Source organism: Mus musculus, chromosome 1, assembly GCF_000001635.26.
Source record: "Mus musculus strain C57BL/6J chromosome 1, GRCm38.p6 C57BL/6J".
NCBI classification, from domain to species: domain Eukaryota; kingdom Metazoa; phylum Chordata; class Mammalia; order Rodentia; family Muridae; genus Mus; species Mus musculus.
In genome coordinates, this window is record NC_000067.6 from 53,312,309 (window position 1) to 53,339,291 (window position 26,983).

Genomic DNA, 26,983 nt, shown 5'->3' on the forward strand with positions numbered 1-26,983 from the left:
TTTCAATTATCTGCATTGAAGATCGAGGGTTAACCTTAAGTTTTTAGCTCTCACAACTAAGAAAGTACCTGCCATAAAGGAACAGTCTGGATGAATGTGTGATAAAGTCCAGGTAGGCCTACAGGAGTGGGTATTTGTAGTCCCAGTTACTGTGGAGGCTTACAAAAAGAAGTCCGCGAGTTCTGGACAACATTGCAAGAACCTGAATCATAGATTTTTATATTTCATACACATGTACATGCATCTAAGTGGAACACGTAAGGTATAAGTATTGTAAAATTCTTCCTATTAAATTCACCTGAAGGTTACAAATGAGTTTGACTTCTGGTATTTAACCAAACAGGTTCCAGACTCAAGGTTGCCCTGGCCCATTCTGTGTTAGTCAGAGGCACTTAACTCTGTGACTAAATTCATTCAAAATTAGCAGCCCAATTATCTGTAAATGAGGCCACCAAGCACAGTATCTCCTGGATGTGTTCCTGACCCTGCTGGCACAAAATTGTTACTTTATTGTCACAGGTTGAAAAAAGTCTCAATTTTTTTAAAAGTAAGTTCAATATTGTAATTATGAATTTACTAGTACCTTCTCCTAGAGTTTAGTGTAAGTCTGTGAGAAGAGTTACCTGGTGGTGGTGGTGGTGGTTTTTTAACTCATCAAAGCAAAGATCCAAGCCCTTCCCAGCCTTGCATTGTAAAGCCTTTGCTTGCTACAGTTTTAAAGTTTAGGTAGAGAGGAAAGATTTGGAATACATCCATTTGATTGTACTAACAGGTTCACAAACCAGACCAACAAAAACAAAGCAAGATGCAATAATTAGTACATGCTATACAGAAAGTTGAAAGCTGACCTAGTAATCCGGGGCTATAGAATGCCATGGGTGCTTCACTTGGGATGATAAATGCAGCAGTTGTTTAAACTGTACAACCAAATACACTTCACTGAGAATCAAGTGCTGTTTTTGCGGGTGTTCTGACTTCTGATGAAAATACTTTCCCCATGAAAATGGAAGGTTTCTCAGGCCACTACCTTTTAAGTCTGGTGACAGCTTTCCTAAAATAGAATGACAGTAAATCCTACCCTTTTTCTCTTGGTGGCAGCAAAGTTCTAACGGAGGGCAGAACCCTTTCCTTAAATGCGGCATAGTGTGGGCACAGTGAGATCTACTGAATCTGGACACCTTTTCATGAGTCGCTATCAGCGTGACTTAGTAAAAGACCTGGTATTCACAAACCTGGCAGGAACGCCTGGGGCTATAAGAAGTTATTAAGCATTTCTTTACTAAGACAAGAGAAGGACCGCCGGCCCAAGGGCGGTGACGTCACTTCCGGGCGCCTGCGTAGTGCGGGCGCCCGCAGTTTCCTAAGGGGAATGGAGACTGCTCCCGCGCACGTCTTTCCTGTCCCAAGCTTTTGCTCACCACCAACAGAGACTCCGTTGCTTTCCAGCAACAGATTCCAGCTGTGTTGTCCAAAACTAATTCTTCTGGAGAGGCTGTGGGAGCTCACGACTGAAATCTGCGCGTAGTTTACTCTCAGCCCAGTCACTGCAGGTCTGCTTTCCCAGTTGACGCGTTCACTGTATTTCTAACCCCAGTTTTGCTCATTCCACACGTCTTGCAGTGTGGGAATACTAGAGTGTTTATGTTTAGTGATGGATGGATTGCTACCTTTTGGGGAGGAGTTGATGTGGGGAGAAGGGTTTAGGAAGAGGTTTGGGTGGTGAACCTATTACAAAAAGTGGAGATGTGAATCCGAAGATTGGATAAGTGTTTACGGTTGTCTTTGCAGAGATGCCGGGGGTTTTTGCTTGTTTTTTACAATGAACTTTATGAGAGGGCTTGCTTCCAAAATACAAAATTAAATCCTGATTAGTGAGCATAATATTTTAATAAACTGTCCAAATGCAGTACACTATTTTCTGGGGGAGAGGGGAGTCAATAAATGGGAGGCCTTTATTTTTGATTTGTTCTATTTGCCTTTAATTTTTAACATCACTTTAAGTAGTACTGTCCACATAACTATTATACTATAACATTAACTGTTGTATAAAGTGCGTGTTGAGCATGGTTTACCCAAAATGCCTGGACCAGAAGTGTTCCAAATTTCAAAAAAAAATTTTTTTTAATTTTGCGATGTGCCATATTCGTGACCAATTTGAGGATGAAACCCAGGTATAGATGTGAAATTCGTGTTTCATTTGCATCCTGTAAACACAGCTAAGGCAATTTTATACAATAATATTTTTAGTACTTTTTGTGTTTCCACTAACAACTCAGGTGGTAGCGTGCTTTAGAGCTTCTTTCACTTTGGGGGTGCTCAACTTGATACATTATAATCATTTTATATGCTTCTCATTTTTCTCTTGCAAAATTTGATTTATTCCTATCTAGTGATTTCTAGGACCTCTAAAAGATTTTGATAATGTTTTTACAAATGTTCTTAAAATTTTGAAGTCTGCATACTTAAAAAATAAGATAACATTCATTATTTTGTTTAAATAAATGAATTCATTGCAAATGACATAATATTTCTGTAACTCTTTTCTAGGAAGTATTTGTAGAGTAACAAATATGCTAATGTTAAGAAGGACAGCAGGAGCTATTCCCAAGCCCCCAAAGAGTAAAGTTTATGGATTTTTAAGAAGATTTAGTGTTCATCCCAGAACTCTCTCTTGTCATAAACTGGTCCTGGGAATTGAAACCAGCTGTGATGACACAGGAGCGGCTGTGGTGGATGAAACTGGGAATGTGCTGGGGGAAGCACTGCACTCCCAAACTCAGGTTCATCTGAAGTAAGTAGCAAAGGTTTGGGTCATTTTCTGCCTTTTTAAAGAAAAATGTCACCACTCTTTTCCATTTATCATGTATAAAAGTCAAAATTTAATAGTTAAATTCTTTTCTATTGTATAAGACCACTAAGTACCACGATAAATAGCTATGCCTTATGGTACACACCTTTAATACCAGCACTGCAGAGGTAGGCAGATGTTCCAGGCCAGCCAGTGCCACTCAGTGAGACTTGTCTCAAAAAAGAAAACAACAGACAAACCAAAACCTGCTGTAGAAATATCTCATACCTTGTCTTGGCTTTTAAGGCTTCCCCAGTTCACAGTAGGGTCTCAACATTTGCCAATCCTTATAACAGAAGGAAGCAACAACCATTCCCAGAACTAATAAATTTTATGATGTTTTTCTCAATGATGCCTTTTCCCCCTGTATATATGCTTTGTGGTTTCAACAGCAGTCCCAGGAAAGCATCATCTGATAGTTTAAAAAAACAAAACTATTCACATGTACACATAGAATTCACATAGTACTTAAGACATTGTTGTATTAAGCTTGGGTTTTTAAACCCAGCTGTTTGCAGATGACCAGAGGACCAGTGACTTAAACAATTGGACTGGATATAAAGTGTAAAATATACTTAGCTTTAACCAATTGTCACTCAAGAATGTAAAATGATTAGAGTATTTAAAATTTAAAATTTAAAATGATTAGAGTATCATAATTTTCAAAAGAAAGTGGAAATCCACATTTTAAACATAATCTCTAGTTTGTGTTTTTTAGATTACTCTAAAATCAGGTGGGAGTTTCACCTGTCGTCTCTACTTGCTTGCCTCAGGCTGATGTGTAGTTACATAATCTGTCACACTGAGAGCATGCATTTTTTTCAACTTTCTTGTCTGTAAAATCCAGATAATCATAATGCCAATGTAGTAAATGTAAATAAATGTGAATTATTTTAGCACACTTGCTGTAGTTTTTGACAAGTATAAGTGGTTCAATACAGTGTAGCCATTACTAATAGCAGTTCTGTGCCTGTCAACACAGTGAAGAGATCATTGCAGGGTAGGAAGTGTAGTAGTAAGGCACTGGTTGCTAGCATGTCCCTTCTTTCAGACCACCACTTTTTCCTTGCCACTTCCTATCCAAGTCAGCCATCCAGCTGTTGTAAATATAACCCTCAAGTCCTGCTTCCTCATCAACTTAGTTCAGTCCTCCCTTGCCTCTTACCTAGACTCTAACTTCAAATTTAAACAATGTCCTTATCTCTGCATTTCCCTCATCATCTGCATTCTTTATACAAATTAAAACATGATTATAAAATGTGTTCTCATTGCTTATTGGAGAATAAGGCCACCGTTTTACTCATTATTTGTCTTTATTGTTTAGCATAATTTTTATTGAAGAAAACACCAAAGAAGGCATGAAATGGCTATAAAAAGGAAGAAATGAATGGGAGGAAAGGACTTGAACTCAAACATTCAAACTCTCAAATTCCAATCAAATATTTTGATATGGAAAAAAACCAGTCAGCATATTGCTTTCTAGTGTTTTCTGACATCACAATCTGTGATGGTCTCCAGGAATCAAAAGACACAGCTAGAAAAGTAAAGAGACTTTGCATTTGGTGGTGGCAGTGAGAGTGTTACTAAACTAAACATTAAGTGTGGAGACTAAGATAAAATGGAATGTTAAGGGGAAGTGAAATGGCTCGTTAGTAAAGGTCCCTCCTGACCAGAGTTCAGCCCCTGGAACTTCACATGGTAGGAGGAGGACACTGACTCTGCAGGTTGTTTTCTTACCACCTCTACATTCACCAGCCCTCCCCTAAATAAATAAAAATGTAATCTAAAATGTGTAAATTACGTACTAGATTTTTTTAAATGAGCCTTGAAACTCAAATGACTCTGAGACAAATAAGTATATAAAGTAGTAACTAAGTGTTTATTGAATGTTGTCAGCATTTTCATATCTGTATAGAAATTATCCACCTGGTCTTAAAGTGGCAAATATTTTACAGTGATGTGTTCAGACCAGAGGTAAATCTTACAGACCCTGTGTCAGACTGTAAACCAGTTACATGCTACTATATTTGTTGCTGGCCAAGTTCCACCTGTTGTTTTTCCCATGCTCGAGACTGAATGCAAGGCCCTGAGTATGTTAGACAAGTGCTTTACCACTGAGCTGTATTCCCAACCCTCCCTGCTAATTCTTAACATTTGTGTGATCAACCGCTGTCCCACATAGACCCAAAATCCCAACCACTAACTCTGAGCACTAAATTCCCAAACTTTATTTTAGGATTGCAAGCTATCTCCTGTCCTGGTGTGACCTCAAGTGTACTGTGTTTAAAAATAAACTCATCTTCACAAAACTGTCTTCATATTTCTCACTGTTTTATTTTCTTCTTCTCGCAGTCATCCCTACCAAATATGAGTTATCTTTGATGCCTGGACTCTTCATATTCTCTTGTGGAGTCTAAATATAGTTACTTTTGACAAATTACTCTTGCAGTAATTTCTGAAATTCTCACCTCAAAATGTTGATTTGAGCTAAATGGATTAGCCTGTCCTTCCTTTGTTTATGACCCCTTTGAAGTGCTTTATAATGCTATTCTGGTGACGTCATTCATCAGAAGTAAACTCAGGGGTTTTGAACACAGCATGAAAAGTCTGCGACAATATTGAACTCATATCGGACTTACATTATAAAGCACACAATGTGCTTTCTACAGTGATTCATTTGGAAGAATGCCTTCAAATGTAACATTTTCTTTCCTAGTTTTTTTAAAGACTGTCTTTTTGTTTCAGAACAGGTGGGATTGTTCCTCCAGTAGCTCAACAACTTCACAGAGAAAATATTCAACGAATAGTAGAAGAAACTCTTTCTGCCTGTAGAATCACCCCAAGCGATCTCTCAGCAATTGCAACTACCATCAAACCGGGACTGGCCCTAAGCTTGGGAGTTGGCTTATCCTTTAGCTTACAGCTAGTAAATCAGTTTAAAAAGCCATTCATCCCGATTCATCACATGGAGGCTCACGCACTGACTATTAGGCTCACCAATAAAGTAGAATTTCCTTTTTTAGTTCTTTTGATTTCTGGCGGTCACTGCCTGTTGGCATTAGTCCAAGGTGTTTCCGATTTCCTGCTCCTTGGGAAGTCTTTGGACATAGCACCAGGCGACATGCTTGACAAGGTACTCTTCCAGGTTCTTCTCCTTTCCTTCTGGTGCTGCTTGCCAGTCTGCAGACTACTTACCTAGGCAATTCAGAACATTACCTAAGTAGACTTAAAAAACTATTTTTAAAAATTACTACCAAAGGCTTGGTGGGGGTAGGAGTATAAACTACAAATTCAAGGCCCAACCTTGGCCTTTGAATGAGTGTGATGCAAACCTGCGCCATGCAGCAATGTCTTGTCTTAAAAGTCAAGAGTTGTGGCAAAGCTTAGTGGGGCACATCTTTAATGATAGCTCCTGGGAGACAAGAGGCATGTGGATCCCTGAGTTTGAAGCCACCCAGGTCTACATAGTGAGCTCTAGGACAGCCAGGGCAACAGAAAGAGCAAAACAAAACAAAAAACCCTAAGAGTTGTAATAACTTTAAATCTTTTTCTTTTAGATAGGTTTCATTCTGTAACCCATGCTAGACTCAAAACTCACAGTGATCCTCCTGCTTCAGCCTCCCATGTGCTGGCATGATAGATGTGAGTCACCACTATGTCCATCTCAATTTTGTAATTTTTAGCCATTTAATAAAATAAAAATTTTACATTTATATGTAAAAGCTCAAATAGTTTCCAGGTATTGGTATATATTTAGTCAAATACTTCTTATGAAAGTGTTTGGGAAACTAGCATGCTGCAAAAATAAAAAGGTGTGCCGGGAGTGGTGGCACACACATTTAATCCCAGCACTCGGGAGGCAGAGGCAGGTGGATTTCTGAGTTTGAGGCCAGCCTGGTCTACAAAGTGAGTTCCAGGACAGCCAGGGCTATACAGAGAAACCCTATCATGAAAAACCAAAAAAAAAAAAAAGAATAAAAAACATAAAGGTATTCAGAGATAGGGACAAGGGATGGCAGTACATGCCTTTAATCTCAGCACTTGGGAAGCAGAGGCAGGTGGATTGCTGAGTTCAAGGCCTGCTTGGTCTGCATAGTAAGGTTAAGGCCAACTGGGGCTAATACAGTGAAACAATATAAGGGAAAAGATTAACATGGAATTCAGATATTCAGTGTCAACTGCATAATTGCTTAACATCACAACAGTTTTCTTTTAGTACCTACTACCATAAATAAAATGATAGAGGGAAAAAATAGTTAATTTACTTGTTTGCTCATTTGTTTATTTGGATTTTGGAAGTAAGTTTCTCCGTTTAGTCTTGGCTGTCCTGTATGTTGCTCTGCAGACCAGGCTGCCCTTTGCCCGCCCAGACAGATTCTTATTTTCAAAGTTCAGCATTAAATAACCGTCTCGACTTTAATTTTCCAGTCCCTGTACAAGAGAGTCTAGGGAAGCAGTGCTGGGCCCGCTGGTCAGTTGATTGCAGGGAAGAGTTGCATGATTCCTGAAATGAGCAGATGCTCTGGATCCATTCAGGATTTTAGAAGGAATTGTTTTATTCATTATCTTTATATCTTACAGTTTTAAGATGTGTAGCCTAGGGCTCATATGTTATGTCCTTATTTTTTTGATGTTACGTATTGCGTGTATTGGCTTGCATATTTTGAACCATCCCTATATCTCTTCTGGTTTGAAACTGACTTGGTCAATAGTGGGTTATCTTTGTCTTAATAATTTGCAGCCAAAATATATTTATGAAAAAAAATGTAATGCTTGTTTTTAATAGGTGGCAAGAAGACTTTCTTTAATCAAACATCCAGAATGTTCTACAATGAGTGGTGGAAAAGCTATAGAACAGTTGGCCAAAGACGGAAATAGATTCCATTTTACTATCAATCCACCTATGCAGAATGCTAAGAATTGCGATTTTTCTTTCACGGGACTTCAACATATTACTGATAAGCTAATAACACACAAGGAAAAAGAAGAAGGCATTGAGAAGGGGCAAATCCTGTCATCAGCTGCAGACATTGCTGCTGCGGTACAGCATGCAACAGCGTGCCACCTTGCGAAAAGAACACATCGCGCTATTCTGTTTTGCAAGCAGAAAAATTTGCTCTCTCCAGCTAACGCAGTATTAGTAAGCTTTGTCCTCTCCCCTGTATACTTTCCAGTCTGTTACCCCCAAGAATCTAGTTGACTTCATATTTAGGATGAATTGGTCCTTGTGTCTCATACAGACAACATGGAACTATACAGAATAAAAACAATGTATAATCATTGTGAATATAGACATAACATCTTTATGGGGCATATCTACAGCCTGTACTAAAAAAATCCCAGGCTACATTTCTCTCTGAATTTTATTGTTCTTTCTGTATAAAAAAGAAACCACAATAACCATTGTGGTTACTATTTTTTTAAGGTAGGCTACCATTCTCCCTCTTTATTAAATCCCTTTAAATGTGCTTACAAGTCTTGATATCCTTCCTACATAATAGGTCTTAAATCTTACTTTGAAAATTATAAACTAATGAATAAATGTATAAATTTGGGAATTTGAAAATGGAATATTAAAAATGAGTGTTAAAGGTAATGATTTCTTAATAGCTGAGTAGCTCAATGACTAACAAAAGCACAAAATGCAGTCTAAAATATTGGTATATTATGATTGCAAATGTTGCAGGGACACTTTCTAATAATAAAAAATACCTTAAAATGCTAGCAATGAATACATGCTGGCATTGAAACTGTGATTACTATCTGCAAATTTCTATTATGCAAATATATCCCTTTTTACATTAACCCCAAATGTCATAGTTTCTTGTTGGGTGAAGCTGGTTTTGTTCCCCGAGTTTAGATAACAACTTGGTTTATATCTCTATGTGACAGCTGTTAATACTCGTTGTCCCACTATTTACAGGTTGTATCTGGAGGTGTTGCAAGTAACTTGTACATCCGAAAAGCATTGGAAATTGTCGCAAATGCAACGCAGTGCACGTTGTTGTGTCCACCTCCAAGACTGTGCACTGACAATGGCATCATGATTGCATGGTAAGCCACAGGAAATATGGGATTTAGTTGTTATCCTATAAATAGTCATTAACAGCTCCTAAATTTCCTTTCCTTAAACCTTATGCTGAGCCAGGCATGGTGGTGCACGCCTTTAATCCCAGCAGAGGCAGAGGCAGGTGGATTTCTGAGTTCGAGGCCAGCCTGGTCTACAAAGTGAGTTCCAGGACAGCCAGGGCTATACAGAGAAAGCCTGTCTTAAAAAAACAAAAAACAAACAACAACAAAAAAGAACCTTATGTTGTTTCAATAATTTTTATCATTTAGGAATGGAATTGAAAGATTACGTGCTGGCTTGGGCGTTTTACATGATGTAGAAGACATCCGATATGAACCAAAGTATGTAGTATCACGTTTATACAAACTATAAAAGAGATAGACGAGTATTTTTTTATATAAAGTTTTTGTTGACGTTCTGGTGGTACTTTAAGGAAGATTATTGGGTTTCGTGAACGTAGTTGAGAAATAATTGATAAATATTTCTGCTATAGATCCAAATTATAAAAAATGTTAACAAGCTATATGAGATATGGCCTATCTCTGCAGGTCATAAATAAAGATGATATATTGTTTTATTTCTTATCAGAAAAGAACACATTTCAGGGCTGGAGAGATGGCTTAGTAGTTAAGAGTTCCTCCTGCTCTTACTGTAAGATTCTGTTTCCAGCACCCGCACAGTGGCTCATAGCTACACTTAACTCCAGTTCTAGGGGATCAACATCCTGAGCTCCATGGCCACGCACAGATGGTGTACATGCATACAGTCAAGTCTACACACATAAGAAAAGAAACCATCTCCATGAGCAGTCCTTTTGTAATTTCTGACATATCTATGGACAGTTAGTGCATTAGCAGACTTAAGGGAACCATGAAGATAACATCCAGATAAGAGACTGGCTTACAGACATGATCCTACAGGATAGATGAGAATAAGCCAGAAGGCAGCTGTTCACTCTAAGCCTTATTTCCTCTCTCAAACCATAGTTTCAAGAGCAAAGTTTCTTAATTTGGTATCAAATTCTGTCCAATTTAGTCTGGGAATAATATAGGACAATTATGTTTCATAACTTGACATGGTTATATTTGAACATTGTTGCTTCTGTTATTTTGAACTTGTGCACCAGAGAATTGTGCTGCAGGAACATTGTTAATGTGGATTGTGGATAACTAGAGCTTAGGGTAGTATCTCAAGGAACCACTTAACATGGCAGCTTAACCTCAGATAATACTGCCTAGTCCAGGTGTCCCCTTGTGGCAGTGTCAAGGCTCTGTCCAGCTGTGGTCTGCTTAAAGTCTTACCTTGAGCAATATCATAAAAAAGTGGAAATGTGCGATTTTGCTTTTCCTTACTGAGGAAGACTAGATAACATGAATGAGAGGTAAAAAGCTCTCCAGTCTAAAAGTGCAAGGGGAAGTTGAAACGGACGGCCAACTTGTGAACTCTGAAAAGTAATGGAGACCAAGGGACCTGTGAAAATATAAACAAGCCAAGACTTGATATTTTCTGTTAAAATACTGTTACCATTTTGACCTTAATTGTCTATGACATCTTTTGTTGTTGTTTGTATTTTATTTTAAGGATTTTTTTCATTTGTATTTTTGTTGTTTGATAGTTTGTGAAATCCAAGGCTTTACATGTGCTTAAACATACACTGTACCATTGAACTAACTACATTGGCCCAGCATTCATTTTGATTTAAGCTTACTAATTTACAGTACTTTTGAGCAGTATAACTTGCAAGTATACCTCAAAATTAAGTTTTCTTAAGAATGAGGCATTGTTCTGCATTGTTCAGGTTTGTGTATGGGGAAGAGCAACCACCTGTGCTGACTCTCCATTATTCCTAATGTTGTCCAAACTGCAAACAGGTAATGTGCACAAGTCGTGATAGGTTATAAAGCAAGTATAAAGTCATGTGACCTCTGATTTTTATACAGATGTCCTCTTGGAGTAGACATATCCAGAGAAGTTGCAGAAGCTGCCATAAAAGTACCGCGATTAAAAATGGCACTTTGATTTGTGACTTTAAAGGTCTCTACAGGTAATATTTTAAACAATAAAGTTAAGTTTTAAGGTTTTGGCATCAAATTATGTTAAATATGTTCATTAGGCATCAAATTGTTATATTTGTGTGTGTATACATAGTCCTGGAGGGGCACGTGGGTGTGCACGTGCACCAGTGTATGTATGTGTGTGCATGGTAGCAGGGAGTGGTTCACAATGCAATCGTCACACTCAGGAATGCTGTCTAACCTCCTTGGAGTCCAGGCTTCTGGTTGTCTTGGAGCTTTGCAATAGCACTGGAGAGACTGCACAGGGAGCCCCGGGAAGCTCACCAATCCTCTGTCTCCACTGCCCCATCACTGGCATTGTAAGGTTACACTGCCATGCCTCCAGTGGCCTCCAGTGGCACGTAGTTTCTGGAGATTGAACTTGCGGTCATAGTTGCAAGGCAAGCCCTTTACCTGCTTAGTTCTCTCTCTAGGCCCAAGACTCTTAAAAAAAAAGTTCCTTTTCTTCCCAAAGACAATAATTGCATGTTACAGTTTTGCAAAAGAATGAAAAAATGGCTTTTTCATTATTAAAAAACAAAAAAAGAACGATGAAACCAAAGGGTGAAGGATTTACTAATGTTGGCAGATGAAGAAAGAAAATCCTCAGGGAAAATGTAGTAGTTATTTTCATTTCTGGCCTCTTATCATGGATTTGATATCGTTTCCCCATTTCTCAAATAAGAAGAATAGAAGCTAGCTTTTGACTACTACAATACACTGACTTCTTTAATGTATTTAATTGTATTTACTAAGATGAAAATAAATGAGATAAGAAAGGTTTGTTTGGATAATTTTGTTTGAAACTTGGTACTGCAGACACTAAGTTTACCACTGATTATTTTTCTGAGTAAAGTAGCTAGCTACATCCTGTTTGGGGCTAGATGTACAGAGCTACTTGGGCGAGGGAGATGACTTGGTTGTTAAGAGTCCTTCTTGTTCTTGTAGAGGACCCAGCACCCGCATGCCAGCTCACACTATCCATAGCTCCAGTTCCAGGGAATCCAACACCCTTTCCTGACCTCCACAGGCAGCAGGCACACATGTGGAACACAAATAGTAAATTTAAAAAATAATTTCATTTTCTTGCCACTAGATGTTCATATTATGCCCTCTGCACTCAAATAATGTGTTAATTGTATGCAATTTCTTATCTCTGGTAACAGGTTTTATTGAAAAGCCATAAAGTAAAGATAAAAATTTAGCATAGAACAAAGCCTTCTTCAGGTGACTCACTTTATAGCATGCTGGCCTTCAACTCTCTTGATCTTTCTGCCTCAGCATTTCAACAGTAGAATTACAGATATGTACCCATCATTCTTGATTATATGGGAACATTTCTAGTTTTAGTCCTGTTTTAAGCTAACTTTCTTCGCAGAGAGTTCCATAAGTAATTTTTTTTTTGGTTCAACTTTGTTATGATCTCCTATTTTCCTTTTTAAAATAGAGCATCTGGAAATTGAGGGTGATTTGTATTCTTGGTCGTTAGATGGCTATTGGATGACAGGATGAGGGTGAAGAAATAACAAGTAAATGCAACAACTAGCTCATGAACTCACATCTTACATTTGGATTTGCATTTCGTATTTGATTATGAATTAACAGATATTTTCCTATGGATGCTACTATCAGTACACATAAATTATGGAAGAAAATTTACCGAAATATATATTATGAATATATTCATTTGAGACAGAGTCTCACTCTGTGGCTCAGGCATGTCTAGCTCACACTGGTTTGAGTCTTAGCAAACCTCTTGCATGAATCTCCCAGGTCCTTGGCTAAAGGTCCAGTTCCACCGATAAAGCTCGGGATGTTATCTTGAGGCTTTTCTTGTCTATAATCTTAAAAGGAAACAACTGAGTGATAAAAAAAATAATCTTTTAAGAGTTAAGGACATCCTCCACTTAAGGTTCTAGAAGCTATGCCAGTGGCAAGGCAGAACATTTGTAAGAGCCAGCAGGTATGGAAATAGTGGCCTCCAGACACAACAGGACTGATGCACATATATATAACCTCAGGGATGTGGCAGCACGTGTAGGGCCTGCACAGGTTCAAGCCAGATGGGGCCATAGTCCTGAGATATGAAAGTGAACATAAACTCCCATCTCTAACTGACATCCACTTGCAACAAACAATTTTTCTCCAGTGGAGTCTTACTGGATATATAAACCTCATATAAGGGTAGGTAGGCCTCAGGCCCTTGTTTAGGCATTTTTTTGTTTTACTCGTCTTTTGCTTGTGTCCTGTGGTTTCCAGTTTTGTGTTTTTATGGTGTGGTTGTATATTTTGTGTTCTTTCTTTCTTTTAAATTCTAGTTTGTTAAGGGATTTTATTTTATTTGTTTTCCAGATCAAAGCAAAGGTACTTTCTATAGATACCGGGGCAACTCTAGTTTCCATATGTTTTAATTATACTCCCTGTGTACCATAAGAGTAGTGATTTCAGATGCTACTATGAGTATTGAGACATTGTACATTTCATGGTTTTTCAGATGTCGCACACATTGGTAATACTTATTATTTGACAGCTTAGGTGTTGTATTAAGTGTTAATATGTGGGCTTTTAACTAAGCGTACCAACTCATAATGTTTCTAACTCTTGAAACATATTATGGATATATAGATACACACAAATATGTATTATTCTACTCATGACAGTTGATAAATATTATAGGTATAAGTACAAGCATTCTATATATAAATTCTACTTATTTTTTTCAGGCAATAACTGACATGCAATTCAATTCCATATGAAACTCTGGGAAGAAAATCTATTCAGTATTAATATAAACAACTTCCATTCGAACAACACAAATTCCATCCCCTGAAGATGCTGTATATTTTACCACAATAAACAATATGTTTTGGAAAAAAAAAAACCAGTCAAGAATCATTTCGTGTTTCAAGTGTTTTTTGTTTTTAATTATTGGCTTTCTGCAGGGTCTGGGTTGGCGTTCTGTTCATCTTTCCCAAGTTTGTTCAAAAACGCTATTCTTGGTCTTGATACATTTATGATATCTGATGAAACTCCAGATGAAAATAAAAAAAGTGTTGTGGGAAATATTGGCCTTGTGTGTTGTTCTGAAGAGCTCCTTGACGTTCGTCACTGGAGGTAATAAAGTCAGGGAATCTCTTGGCTGGATTTTAGGTCTTGCTTTCTGTCAGTGCTCTTTCCCTGGAAGTAAGAAGGCCGCAGTTAAACATCTCTCAAATCAAGTGCCCTAAATATAATCTGATTACTTATTTTCTTTGCCTAGTTAACTAAAACATGTACCAGCTTTCTACAGATACTCTTGAATAAACATTCCTTTTCTCTCTTTTTTTTTTTAAAGGAATTTTATTTATGTGTAGGAAAGAGGAGGGGGAGCACTGAGGCTAGACAAGGGTATCACATCCCCCAGAGCTGGAATTACAGGTAGCTGTAAGCTTTATATGGATGCTGCAAATTAAACTCAGGTCTTCAAAAAGATGAGTAGTTGTTCTTAAGCACTGGACCGTCCCCCAGTCCTGCATTCTTTTTTCATTTCCTTCTTTCTTACTGGTTATGTCATAGATGTTTATTCTAGGACAACATACACTGTCATTGGCCCTTTTCTAAGGATAGCAGATTAATAAGCATGAGCATTGCAATAACTAAGCCATGTTTATTCCCTATTCAGTGCCACTAAGAGCATATTCTACTCTGCTCCTTCAGAGAACTGATGATCAGTACCCAGCACCCACATCAGGCAGGGCACAACTTCCTGGGACTTCATCTCTACTGGATTCTGGCCTCTTGGGCATTTGCACTCAGACATAAGTCTCCCCTCCCCCCATGAAATTCAAATGTATTTTAAAAATTAAAATAGAAAGGAATTAATAATATTGTAAGATCTAAATTCTGATTTCCTCATACTACCCAACTTTCAACTACCGACTCAGAGCTATCAAGTATCAATGAAAACAGTGTGGCCTTTAGTCTAAGAATTTTTAGATAATTATACATGAAATTTTAACAAGAGAAAGATTGTTTAAGGCACAGTTAGATGGTGCCTTATTCGTGTTTTACTTGGAGATAACAAAAAAAATCTTTTAAAAATGTTGTGTGTATATGTGTATCAACACGTGTGGAGGGCAAAGTTAACAGACAACTTGTGGGAATTAGTTCTCTCCCACCATGTAGGTTCTGAGGAGCAAGCTTGGGTGATTAGGCTTGTTGGCAAGTACTTTTAGCAACTGTACCATCCTGCCAGAGAAATCTTTGGCTACTAATAACAGTAGGGAAGACATTAAATGAAGAATGTGTCTTCTGCATGTATAGTTACAAAACAGAAGCTTAAAGGTATGCTTTCTAGAGGGTTGTATCCACATTTTGAATTTTTAAAGATATGATGTGCTCTTTGGTTTTTGTTGTATTGACACAAACCTAGACACAACTGAGAAAATGGTACCACCAATTAAGAAAGTGCTTTCATAACTCTGGCCTGTAGGCAAGCCTGTGGGCGTTGTCTTGATTTATGATTGGTGTGGGAAGGTCCTGTCCTATGTTGCTGGTGTTACCCCTGGCTAGGTCCTGGGGTATATAAAAAAGGAGACAGAGTAATCCAGCAATTAGCTCATGTCCATGCCTCAAAATCTAGCCCTGTTTTTTCTGGCTGATGAGCTATAAGCTTTAAGTTGAAATAAACCCTTTTGCCCCAAGTTGCCTTTATTCATGGTGTTTTATCACAGCAATAGAAACCCTAAAACAGAATTACAGAGTGCCAGGACTAGCAGGCATTAAAGAAATAAAAGAAAAATTAATTACTTTTTAAAGACAGGAATTACAGGTGGTCCTCCATTCCTCTCCAGGCTAAAAGGGGGCAAAATATCAAATAATAAAATAAATGAAGACATAGTATACCCAGAAAACCATGAATAAATAAAGATTCCAGGTTCTATGTTCAGGGGCCTTAATGATCTATGTCATACATGTATAAAATTGCATGTATGCTGCCTGCAGCTACCTTATCACTTAGTCATTTCAAATACTAAGCATAACTAAAATGGACCATTATGCTTGAAGTGATGGGAAGAAGGTATGGTTTGAAAAGGAATGACATAGTCTCATATGTGTGAATGCTTGTCCCATAGAGAATGGCTCTGTTAGGAGGGGTGGCTTTGTTGGAGGAAGTGTGTCACTGTGAGGGCAGGCTTTGAGGTCTTAACTGTTCAAGCTAAGCCTCAAGATAAATACAGTCATTTCTGCTGCCTGTGGATCAAGTTGTAGAACCCTAAGCTCCGTCTCCAGCACTATGTCCGGGGCAGTCCTCCAGCAGCTTGTCTACCTGCACATTGCCATGCTTCCTTCCACAACCATAATAGACTAAACCTCTGAACTATAAGCCAGCCCCAATGAACTATTTCATGATGTTTCTTTACATGAATAGAAACCCTAAGATAGGACTCATACTGAATTTTGAGAAAAACCGAATTGAACAGGAACACATTTTCCATTTCCAACAGAGGTGTGGGAATGACTGGCTACAAAGTATAAATCATTTGTTGTTGCAGATAGCCCTGGAACTAATTATATTTGATGTTAATTCCGTTCTCCTGTGAGTGGTTGTGAACAAGGAATGAGTCAGCACTCTGTAAACCTGCTTCCCACCTTAATTTGTAAAATAAAAGAGAGCTGATGATTGGGCAGATAAAAGGGAAGGTGGAGCAGAACATGGGAAGAGAGAAGGAGAAAATGGAAGAGGGAGAGGATGCAGAGGAGAAAGAAGAAGAGGAGGAGGAGGAAGAAGAAGAAGAAGAGGAGGAGGAGGAGGAAGAAGAAGAGGAGGAGGAGGAGGGAGAGGTAGAAGAGGAGGAGGAGGTAGAGAGAGGGAGGAGAAGGAGAAGAGGAGGAGGAGGAAGAAGAAGAAGAGGAGGGGGAGGGAGAAGGGGAAGAGGAGGAGGAAGAGGAGGAGGGGGAGGAGGAAGAAGAGGAGGAAGCAGAAGAAGGAGGAGGAGGGAGAAGGAGAAGAGGAGGAGAAGGAAGCGGAAGAAGGAGGAGGAGGAGGGAGGAGAAGAAGAGTAGGAGGAGGAGGAGGGGGAGGAAGAAGAACAAGAAGAAGGAGGGGGAATTAATGTTCAGATTGTGGTTTTAGATTTTCAGTTATTAAAGGATTCTTAAAATACTTATCTTTTTTCTACATAAAATTACTTTATATAGCCATAAAATACTATTAAGTATGATTCCCTTCTTGTATCATCATAATAATAATATATTGTGAGTAAATCTTTTCCTATATATGAACGCCTTCCTACCTGGAAAGACTCATAATTCAGCTCTGTATGTAGAAGCAGAGAAAATAGTTCACAGTAAGTTTTTATTTATTTCTATTTTTTGCACTTCCCATTTTAAAAGACTTAGGTTATAACGAGACAAAGTGAATTTTACTATTTTTCCTTGATGGAGTAATGCACTTAAAATGAGGAAAAATGTTTGATACTTAAGAGTAAGCTTTAAGCAGAAAACTGCTGCTGTTTATTTTGATACGGAGATTGATAAAACAAAAACAAAAAGACACTCGGCATTCAAAAATAAATAAAACCAGGGCTTTGGCAATGAACATTCACTCAAGGTTAAATTTATAAATTTATATTTGATACACAGAGGATATACATCTCAAGGGGAGTTTTACATGGTGGATCCTTAAAATCTAAGATTTTTACTAATGATGTCACTTCTGAAACTTCCTTTTTGTTTATTGGATATTTTATTTATTTACATTTCAAATGTTATTCCCTGTCCGAAATCCCCTATCCCATCCTCCCTCTCCCTGCTTCTGTGAGTGTGTTCCACCATCCACCCACTCCCACCTCCTCGCCCTGGTATTCGCCTGCACTGGGGCATTGAGCCTTCCCAGGACTAAGGGCCTCTCCTCCCATTGATGTCCAACAAGGCCATAAAGGCATAGTACCTTAAGGATGGAAGTCTCATCCTTTGCTGCAGTTGAAACTCCTTTAGGAACGCAGGATTGATCTTTGCATCTTTACTGATGTTATTTGTTATGCGCAGGAATTGGTTCGGCTTATTGCTACACTCAGTTAACAGAAGTCGGAAAGCATGTGCATTGTAAGTGAGGTAGCAAAGGGCACAGGAACATGCTGTGCGAACCTGAAACAGGAAGAAATTTCTTACATGGTTTCCTAATATTTTATTATGACAAAATATAATGGACAGAAAATTTTTCTTCTCCATCCTGACCTTCTTTGAGTTTTAAAAAGAGAGAGAGAGGGGGAGAGAGAGAGAGAGAGAGAGAGAGAGTGCATCCCTGTGGAGACCAGAAAAGGGCATTGGATCCCCTGTAACTAGAGTTACAAGCAGTTGTGACCCATCTGATATAGGTGCTGGGAGCCAAACTGGGGTCCTCTACAGCAGCAGTACATGCTCTTGACCCATCTCTCCATCTCTCCAGCCCCTTAGTTTTTAATTACAGGTGTTGTATACTGCTTTTGTAAAAATCTGCTTAAATGTTGAGTAGATGTCATAAATTACATAATATCCCAAGAAAAAGTGTCCTCTTGTGTGGGAGAAGCACTGGTTACTGTTTGCAGCACATTCCGTTTTACAGATAGCCTTTTCTTTTTACCTCTTCGCTTCCTGAGTACAGGTGGTGGCAGAGCTGCTGGATTGCTCCCAGTGAGAAAAAAGCCTCTGGAATCCCAGCCCTCGAGTGAGCCAGGCTAGCTATTAAATTACCTAGGATTAATACAAAGAAACTTTCTTACATTATCTAAAACTGATAACTGATAGATTGCTTTTTGTTCACATGTGCATTTCACTGTAAAAGACTTGAGCTCCAAAACCAAAATGAAGAAGTAAGAAAACATGTACATGTAAATGCAGGATAATCATTCCCTGTAGTTGATTGCATTTCTGTGAACATACTAAGACTTACACAGATTTATTTATATAAGAAGAAGTTTTTAAAACTGGAAGCTTTCTGTCTTCCAAAGCTTCAAAATATATTCACTCTTTTTGGGTTATTAAGATTTTATTTATTTAAGTTTATAAGTGTTTTTCTTGAACCATATCTGTGCACCATATTTTGTTTGTTTGTTTGTTTTTTGGTTTTTGTTTTTTGTTTTTTCGAGACAGGGTTTCTCTGTGTAGCCCTGGCTGTCCTGGAACTCACTTTGTAGACCAAGCTGGCCTCGAACTCAGAAATCTGCCTGCCTTTGCCTCTGCCTCCTGAGTGCTGGGATTAAAGGTGTGCGCCACCACACCCAGCTAATATATACCTTTCTCTCTCTCTCTGTCTCTCTGTCTCTCTCTCCTCTTTTATTTTATTTATTTATTATATGTAAGTACACTGTAGCTATCTTCAGACACCCCAGAAGAGGGCATCAGATATCATTTCGGATGGCTGTGAGCCACCATGTGGTTGCTGGGATTTGAACTTAGTACCTTTGGAAGAGCAGTCAGTACTCTTAGCCGCTGAGTCATCTCTCCAGCCTATATGTATTTCTTGAGACACAATGGTCAGTGCATAATTGAATTCTCATTTTATAGTCTAAAAAAATCATTAAAAGTTTGAAATAATAATTAGAAAAGGAAAAGGCCATGGTGAGAGTTACTGTGTTCCTTTCATGCCCATTGCTCTATGCAGAAATTGATGTTCAGTATTTTCAGGTAGCATAATTTGAAACTATGCAATAGGGAATCAGACAAAACATAGAATTGGTGAACATTTGCTACTCAGATTTTCTTAATCATTTATGATTTGGGGACATTTTTAATGACTCATGGGAATATTTGGTGGACTCCAATAAAAGAGATGGAGAGGTAGAGAGCACAGGTTACATTACTCCCCTCTGACCCCCGAAAATGGTCACAACAATGACTATGACCAGCCATATTACTCTTTCTACAGTTCTTGCAACAGTTGTCCTTGAATTACAAGAGAAGTACTTAATGAGGCTTAGGTTAGAAAAGCTATGAAGAAAAGCATGAGACACCAAGGAGCACTAAATACTGTTCAGGGTGCAAGAAGCCATGTAATCAGGTCACAGTCTGCAATTACACTTGTTTTTCAACCCAGCCATGTTTCTCTACATAGTTCTTTAAACATGATGTGATTAAGACACTTGCCTGCTGGCATCACAGGGTTGTTATAGACATCAAATGTAACCTAAAAAAATTCCATATAAAGAAATCCTAGTAATGGACTTTTCATGAGGTAGAGGGGCAAATGTGCAAAGTACTAAATTTCATAAATTAATGAACATTTTTCTACATCCCCAAGGAAGAAGTGTTCACTACAACACCATACTTGCCGATGTGAAATGTTAGGATTGATCCATGTACTTGAAATGCTGTCATTGCCCTCTCTGTTTCAACTCTGGATTGAAGAAGAGGCTTGAAAGTGGATATGGTTATCATTCCAGTTTCCAATATCAAGTGCTGTTAAAAACGATTATTGAAGGCAAACCAAGGTGCAATGGTATCGCACTGATCAAGAAACTTTTCTATGGTTTTTCTTTGAATTTTTAAACCTTCAGACTTAAGGAGCTCCTGAAGAGCTGAAGAAATCGGATGTGATGAGGACGCTCCCATGTTTTCACTTTTACTTTGTGCCTGCTTCCTGGCAACTTTATATTTGCCTCTATTTTATCCGAGGTCACGTCACCTCACCAGGTACACAACTTCAGCTAATCAGGGCAGCAGGAGCATATCTCCACCAAAATGGATTCGCCAGTATCCTGGTACACCTGCGCAGCTCTCATGATGGTTGTGGCTTATATTCAGGTGAGGAAGTCAGGTGCAAGTCATAAGACTTAGCTCTAGTCCCTGGCGCCTTCTTGGGACTGCCTCCACACCCGCTCCTCACACTTACCTTATCTTTTGAGTAAAGAAGATAAAGGACATCAGAATATTCGAATCCTTCATATTTTTTTGTAATTCTTTCTGTAGCAAATCATTCCCTAGGACAATGCATGCCAATGAAAATGCCACTTCAACCTAAATATGTGGTTTTCAGAAATTATCTTCCATTCACAGATTACCAAAGACTATATTTCATTATGTAAATATTTATACAGATTAGATTATGGAAATGTGGTTATAAACTGTTTTAAAGCATGGTTATTGAGTATAGTTCTCTGACTACTAATTAAAGGCTAACACAGCTTCTGCAGGACTGTTCCTCATAAATTTTAATGGTGAGGAAATGTCCATCTCCTCTGTGTCAAGAGACAACCACACATTTCCTTCTGAGGATGCTAGGGGTGGGGGTGGGGACAGTAGGGCATGAACATGAAAGAAAGATGAAATTTCAAGACCTGTAAGTCATATAAAGTACTCAGAAATTGCTGGTTGTTTGTGAGCCTAGAGGCTGCCTGGGGCTGAGAACAAAGAAGGACAAACCCGGGCATGCCCCGTCCTTAAAACATTCCTGGAAACAGCTTGACCACAAAGATAAAGGACATAACAGGCTTATCTGAACTGAGTCAACAACTCACAGAACCCTGACACCCTGACCTACACGTATTCTTTTGCTGACATGTAATCTTTGTGCTGATGTTTGAATAAGCCAATAGTGTGTCGCTATGCTGAATTCCCCATCCCTAAGCCCTTTAATCCATAAAAACCCCTAGCTTTCGAGCCTTGGGGTCAAATTCACTGTCTCCTGTGTGAGATACCTTTCAACCCGGAGCTCCGCCATTAAACTGCCTTGTGTGTTTGCAGCAAGAAGGATTCTTGTGTTTCTTTGGCTGCACTCTCTCTCAAGACTAGAGTGGGGGTCCCTGAAAGGGGGTCTTACAAACAAAGATGCAGTCCTAATCCTACATATGAAGTCGAATCCCTTCTACTTCTAAACATAATTTTTAAGTATTTGCTGGCATGGGTTTAAAGGCTGTTTTAAGTTGCTAATGACCATAGGGCTGTCGATGTGTAAGGGACCACCTAAGAATTTAAGCAAAGTTTTATAAGAGTAGCATCAAGGCAGAGTTATTTTCTTTAGTTTTTAGAGTTGTTTAATTTACAGTTATCTTCCATTAGGAAATTGAATCATGTATATCGCTAGACTTAACAGACAGCCTTTCTTGAGATTCCACCTTACACCAATCAAAATGGCTGAGATCAAAACTCAGGTGACAATACATGTTGGTAAGGATATGGAGATAGAGGAACATTCCTCCATTGCTGGTGGGATTGCAAGCTAGTATAACCACTCTGGAAATCAGTCTGGAGGTTCTTCAGAAAATTGGAATAGATCTGCCTGAAGACTCAGCTATACCACTCTTGGGCATATACCCAAAAGATGCCCCACCATGCCAAAGGGACACGTGTTCCACTGTTCTGTAGTGGCCTTATATGTGATATCCAGAAGCTGGAAGAAACCCAGATGTTCCACAGCAGAAGAATAGATACAGAAAGTATGGTTCATTTACACAATGAAATACTACTCAGCTATTAATTATGAGGATATCATGAGTTTTGCAGGCAAATGGATGAGATTAGAAAATACCATCCTGAGTGAGGTAACTCAGACCCAAAAGGACATGCATGGTATGTACTCACTAATCAGTAGATTTTAGCAAGAAAAAAAAAAGTACAGAATACCCAGGATACAATGCAAAGAACTCAAAAAGATTAACAAGTTGAAGGGCCCACATAAGGATGCCTTAATCCCACGTGAGAGAGAGAATAAAGCAATCACAGGAGAGGAGAAGGGATGGGGGGACCTGGGTAGGAAAGGGGACAGGGAGGGGAAGGAGGGAACATGATCAGATATTGTGAGGTACAGGACTGAAGCCCTGAGGGCCAGCATAAGGAATGGAAACAGGTAACCTCAGGAGGTGGGGGTGGGGGACCCTCTAGAATGTGCCAGAGATCTGGGAGGTGAGAGACTCTCAGGACTCAAAGAGAGGGAACTTAGATAAAATACCCTATAGTATGCAGAGGGAACTTGTAGAGTCCACCTCCAGCAGAAATACGGGGCATCAAGTGGAGGGAAGGGGTTGCCATCCCACAGTCAAAAACTGACCCATAATTGTTCACATCTAAAAGAACTGCAGGAACAAAAGGAGAAGAGAATGAGGGAAAGAAGGTCCAGTGACCAGCCCAAATTGGAATCCAGCTCAAGGGGAGGCCCCACAGCCTCACACTATTACTGATACTATGGTGTGCTTACAAACAGGAACTGCCCTCCAAAAGGTCCAACAAGCAGCAGAAAGAGTTAGATGCAGATATACCCAACCAATGGATAGAAATTGGTGGCCCCTATTGTTGAATTAGGGAAAAGCTGGGGGAAACTGAGGAGGAAGGCAACCCTATAGGAAAACCAGCAGTCTCAACTAATCTGGATCCCCAAGATCTCTCAGACACTGAGGTACCAACCAGGCAGCATACACCAGCTGATAAGAGGCCCCCAACACATATACAGCAGAGGACTGTCAGTTGGGGACTCAGTGAGAGAAGATACACCTAACCCTCAAGAGACTTGAGGTCCCAGGGGCTGGGGAGGTCTGTTGCAGTGGGTTATGCCATTTGGGGGGTGGGTACATCCTATTGGAGACATGAGGAGGGAGGTATGGGAAAAGAAAAAAAAGAAGAAAAAAGAGAGACAGAAAGAAAGAAAGCAGTAATGGAAAAAGGTCAAGTAACATAAAAGAGCAGACTTATCAGAATTACACCAGACTTCTCACCAGAGACTATGAAAGTTAGAAGATCCTGGACAGATGTTATACGGACCCTAAGAGAACACAAATGCCATCTCAGGCTACTATGCCCAGCAAAACTCTCAATTACTATAGATGGAAAAAAGTAGATATTCCATGACAAAGCCAAATTTACATGATATCTTTCCATAAATCCAGCCCTACAAAGGATAATAGATGGAACACACCAACACAAGGAGGGAAACTACACTCTAGAAAAAAGCAAGAAAATACTCTTTCAAAAAACTCAAAAGAAAATAACCAGACAAACATAATTCCACCTCTAACAACAAAAATAATGGAAAGTAACAATCACTTTTCTTTAATATCTCTTAACATCAATGGAATCAATGAAAATAAGAACACATCATACCAAAACTTATGTGACACAAGGAAAGCAGTGGTAGGAAGAAAACTCATATCTCTAAGTGTGTCCAAAAAGAAACTGGAGAGAGCATACACTAGCAGTTTGACAGCACACCTGAAAGCTCTAGAACAAAAAGAAGCAAATACACCCAAGAGGTATAGACTGCAGGATAATCAAACTCAGGGCTGTAATCAACCAAGTGGAAACAAAAAGAACTATACAAAGAACCAACAAAACTAGGAGCTGATTCTTTGAGAAAATCAACAAGATAGATAAACCCTTAGCCAGACTTACCAGAGGGCACAGAGATAGTATCCAAACTTAAAAAATATGAAATGAAAAGGGAGACATAAAAACGGAATATACCTTAAAATAATTAAAAGAAAGAAAAGAAAAACTTGGAACAGAAACCTAAGGGCTGAAGGAAAGCTTTTAGAGTCTTTATTACATGATAAAAGTTAGAGATGACAGTTGCTTAAATTTTAAATTCTAAAATAAAAGTAAGCTCTCTGCTACATTTCCCTTATCTTTTTACCTTGACTTCTCTTTAAAGCAATATTTTTATTTTGTATTTATTTTGTAATTATATATGATGAACTGTGGCAGAAAGGCACAAAACAAACCAAGCAGGAACAGAAAGAGATACATCTTCACCAATGTTTCTGTCAAAATGGAAAGCTCATACTATTGTACACACTCACTGGGACAAGATTGTTCCAGAACATAAATGGACTAATTTGCTACAGAAGTGTCCTGATAACTTCCTAAGGTTCCTGGAACTCAGGTACACTTTAGAAGCAGGCACCTGATGATTGTCTTGGATTTTCTTTCTTTTTTTTTAACTAGATATTTTCTTCATTTACATTTCAAATGCTATCCCCAGAGCCCCCTATACCCTAAACCCACCCTGCTCCCCAACCCACCCACTCCTGCTTCCTGGCCCTAGCGTTCCCCTGTACTGGGGCATATGATCTTAACAATACCAAAGGCCTCTCCTCCCATTGATGGCCAACTAGGCCATCCTCTGCTACTTATGCAAACAGAGACACAGCTCTGAAGGTTACTGATAAGTTCATATTGTTGTTCCACCTATAGGGTTGCAGACCCCTTCAGCTCATTGGGTACTTTCTCTAGCTCCTCCATTGGGGGCCCTGTGTTCCATCCAATAACTGACTGTGAGCATCCACTTCTGTATTTGCCAGGCACTGGCATAGTCTCACAAGAGACAGCTATATCAGGGACCTTTCAGCAAGATCTTGCTGGCATATGCAATGGTGTCAGTGTTTAGTGGCTGATTATGGGTGGATCCCTGGGTGGGGCAGTCTCTGGATGGTCCATCCTTTCGTCTTAGCTCCAAACTTTGCCTCTATAACTCCTTCCATGGGTATTTTGTTCCCTATTCTAAGGAGGAATGAAGTATCCACGAGTTGGTCTTCCTTCTTCTTGATTTTCTTCTGTTTTGCAAATTGTATCTTGGATATTCTAAGTTTCTGGGCTAATATCCACTTATCAGTAAGTGCATACCATGTGTGTTCTTTTGTGATTGGGTTACCTCACTCAGGATGATATCCTCCAGATACATCCATTTGCCTAAGAATTTCATAAATTCATTGTTTTTAATAGCTGAGTAGTACTCCATTGTGTAAATGTACCACATTTTCTGTATCCATTCCTCTGTTGAGAGACATCTGGGTTCTTTCCAGCTTCTGGCTATTATAAATAAGGCTGCTATGAACATAGTGGAGCATGTGTCCTTATCCAGTTGGAACATCTTCTGTGTATATGCCCAGGAGAGGTATTGCTGGATCTTCCAGTAGTAGTTTGTCCAGTTTTCTGAGGAACTGCCAGGCTGATTTCCAGAGTGGTTGTACAAGCTTGCAATCCCACCAACAATGGAGGAGTGTTCCTCTTTCTCCACATCCTCACCAGCATCTGCTGTCACCTGAACTTTTGATCTTAGCCATTCTGACTGGTGTAAGGTGGAATCTCAAGTTTTTTTTTGATTTGCATTTCCCTGATGATTAAGGATGTTGAACATTTTTTCAGGTACTTTCAGCCCTTCGGTATTCCTCAGTTGAGGATACTTTGTTTAGCTCTGTACCCCATTTTTAATGGGGTTATTTGAATTTCTGGAGTCCAGCATCTTGCATTCTTTGCATATAAGAGGTATTAGTCCCCTATCAGATTTAGGATTGGTAAAAATCTTTTCCCAATCTGTTGTGGCCTTTTTGTCTTATTGATAGTATATTTTGCCTTACAGAAGCTTCACAATTTTATGAAGTCCCATTTGTTGATTTGTGATCTTACCACAACAAGCCATTGCTGTTCTGTTTATTTCCCCCTGTGCCCATATCTTCAAGGGTTTTCTCCACTTTCTTCTCTATAAATTTCAGTGTCTCTGGTTTTATGTGGAGTTCTTTGATTCACTTAGACTTGAGCTTTGTACAAGGAGACAAGAATGGAAGAATGGATCAATTCGCATCTTCTACATGTTAACCACCAGTTGTGCCAGCACCATTTGTTGAAAATGGTGTCTTTTTTTCCACTGGATGGTTTTTAGCTCCCTTGTCAAAGATCAAGTGACCAGAGATGTGTGGGTTCAATTCTGGGTCTTCAATTCTATTCCATTGATCTATCTGTCTGTTGCTGTACCAGTACCGTGCAGTTTTTATCACAATTGCTCTGAAGTACAGCTTGAGGTCAGGCATGGTGATTCCACCAGAGGTTCTTTTATCATTGAAAATAGTTTTTGCTATCCTAGGGTTTTTGTTATTCTAGATGAATTTGCAAATTGCCCTTTCTAATTTATTGAAGAATTGAGTTGGAATTTTGATGGGGATTGCATTGAATCTGTAAATTGCTTTCAGCAAGATAGCCATTTTTAGTATATTGATCCTGCCAATCCATGAGCATGGGAGATCTTTCCATCTTCTGAGATCATCTTTGATTTCTTTCTTCAGAGACTTG

General features: G+C 39.0%; 1 protein-coding gene and 1 pseudogene across 6 annotated transcripts; one reads left to right on the forward strand and one right to left on the reverse strand.

Annotated features, from left to right (window-relative positions):
* The first annotated feature begins 1,047 nt into the window (after positions 1 to 1,047).
* On the forward strand, positions 1,048 to 14,035 carry Osgepl1 (O-sialoglycoprotein endopeptidase-like 1). Of its 6 annotated transcripts, NR_104361.1 has the most exons (9): positions 1,316 to 1,550; positions 2,548 to 2,791; positions 5,594 to 5,981; positions 7,635 to 7,988; positions 8,772 to 8,902; positions 8,997 to 9,076; positions 9,188 to 9,259; positions 10,859 to 10,962; positions 13,696 to 14,035. NR_104361.1 is itself a non-coding variant. In XM_006496290.4 (8 exons), the coding sequence occupies exons 3-7, from the start codon at positions 5,814 to 5,816 to the stop codon at positions 10,935 to 10,937; spliced, it is 804 nt and encodes a 267-aa protein (XP_006496353.1). In that variant the 5' UTR covers positions 1,048 to 1,550; positions 2,548 to 2,791; positions 5,599 to 5,813; the 3' UTR covers positions 10,938 to 10,962; positions 13,696 to 14,035. The 6 variants fall into 6 exon arrangements, 3 of the variants coding, with proteins under 3 accessions (XP_006496353.1, XP_030098969.1, NP_001272768.1); XM_006496290.4 differs by lacking the exon at positions 8,997 to 9,076 and having other exon boundaries at positions 1,048 to 1,550; positions 5,599 to 5,981; NM_001285839.1 differs by lacking the exon at positions 8,997 to 9,076.
* Positions 13,873 to 20,416, reverse strand: Gm18800 (predicted gene, 18800; annotated as a pseudogene).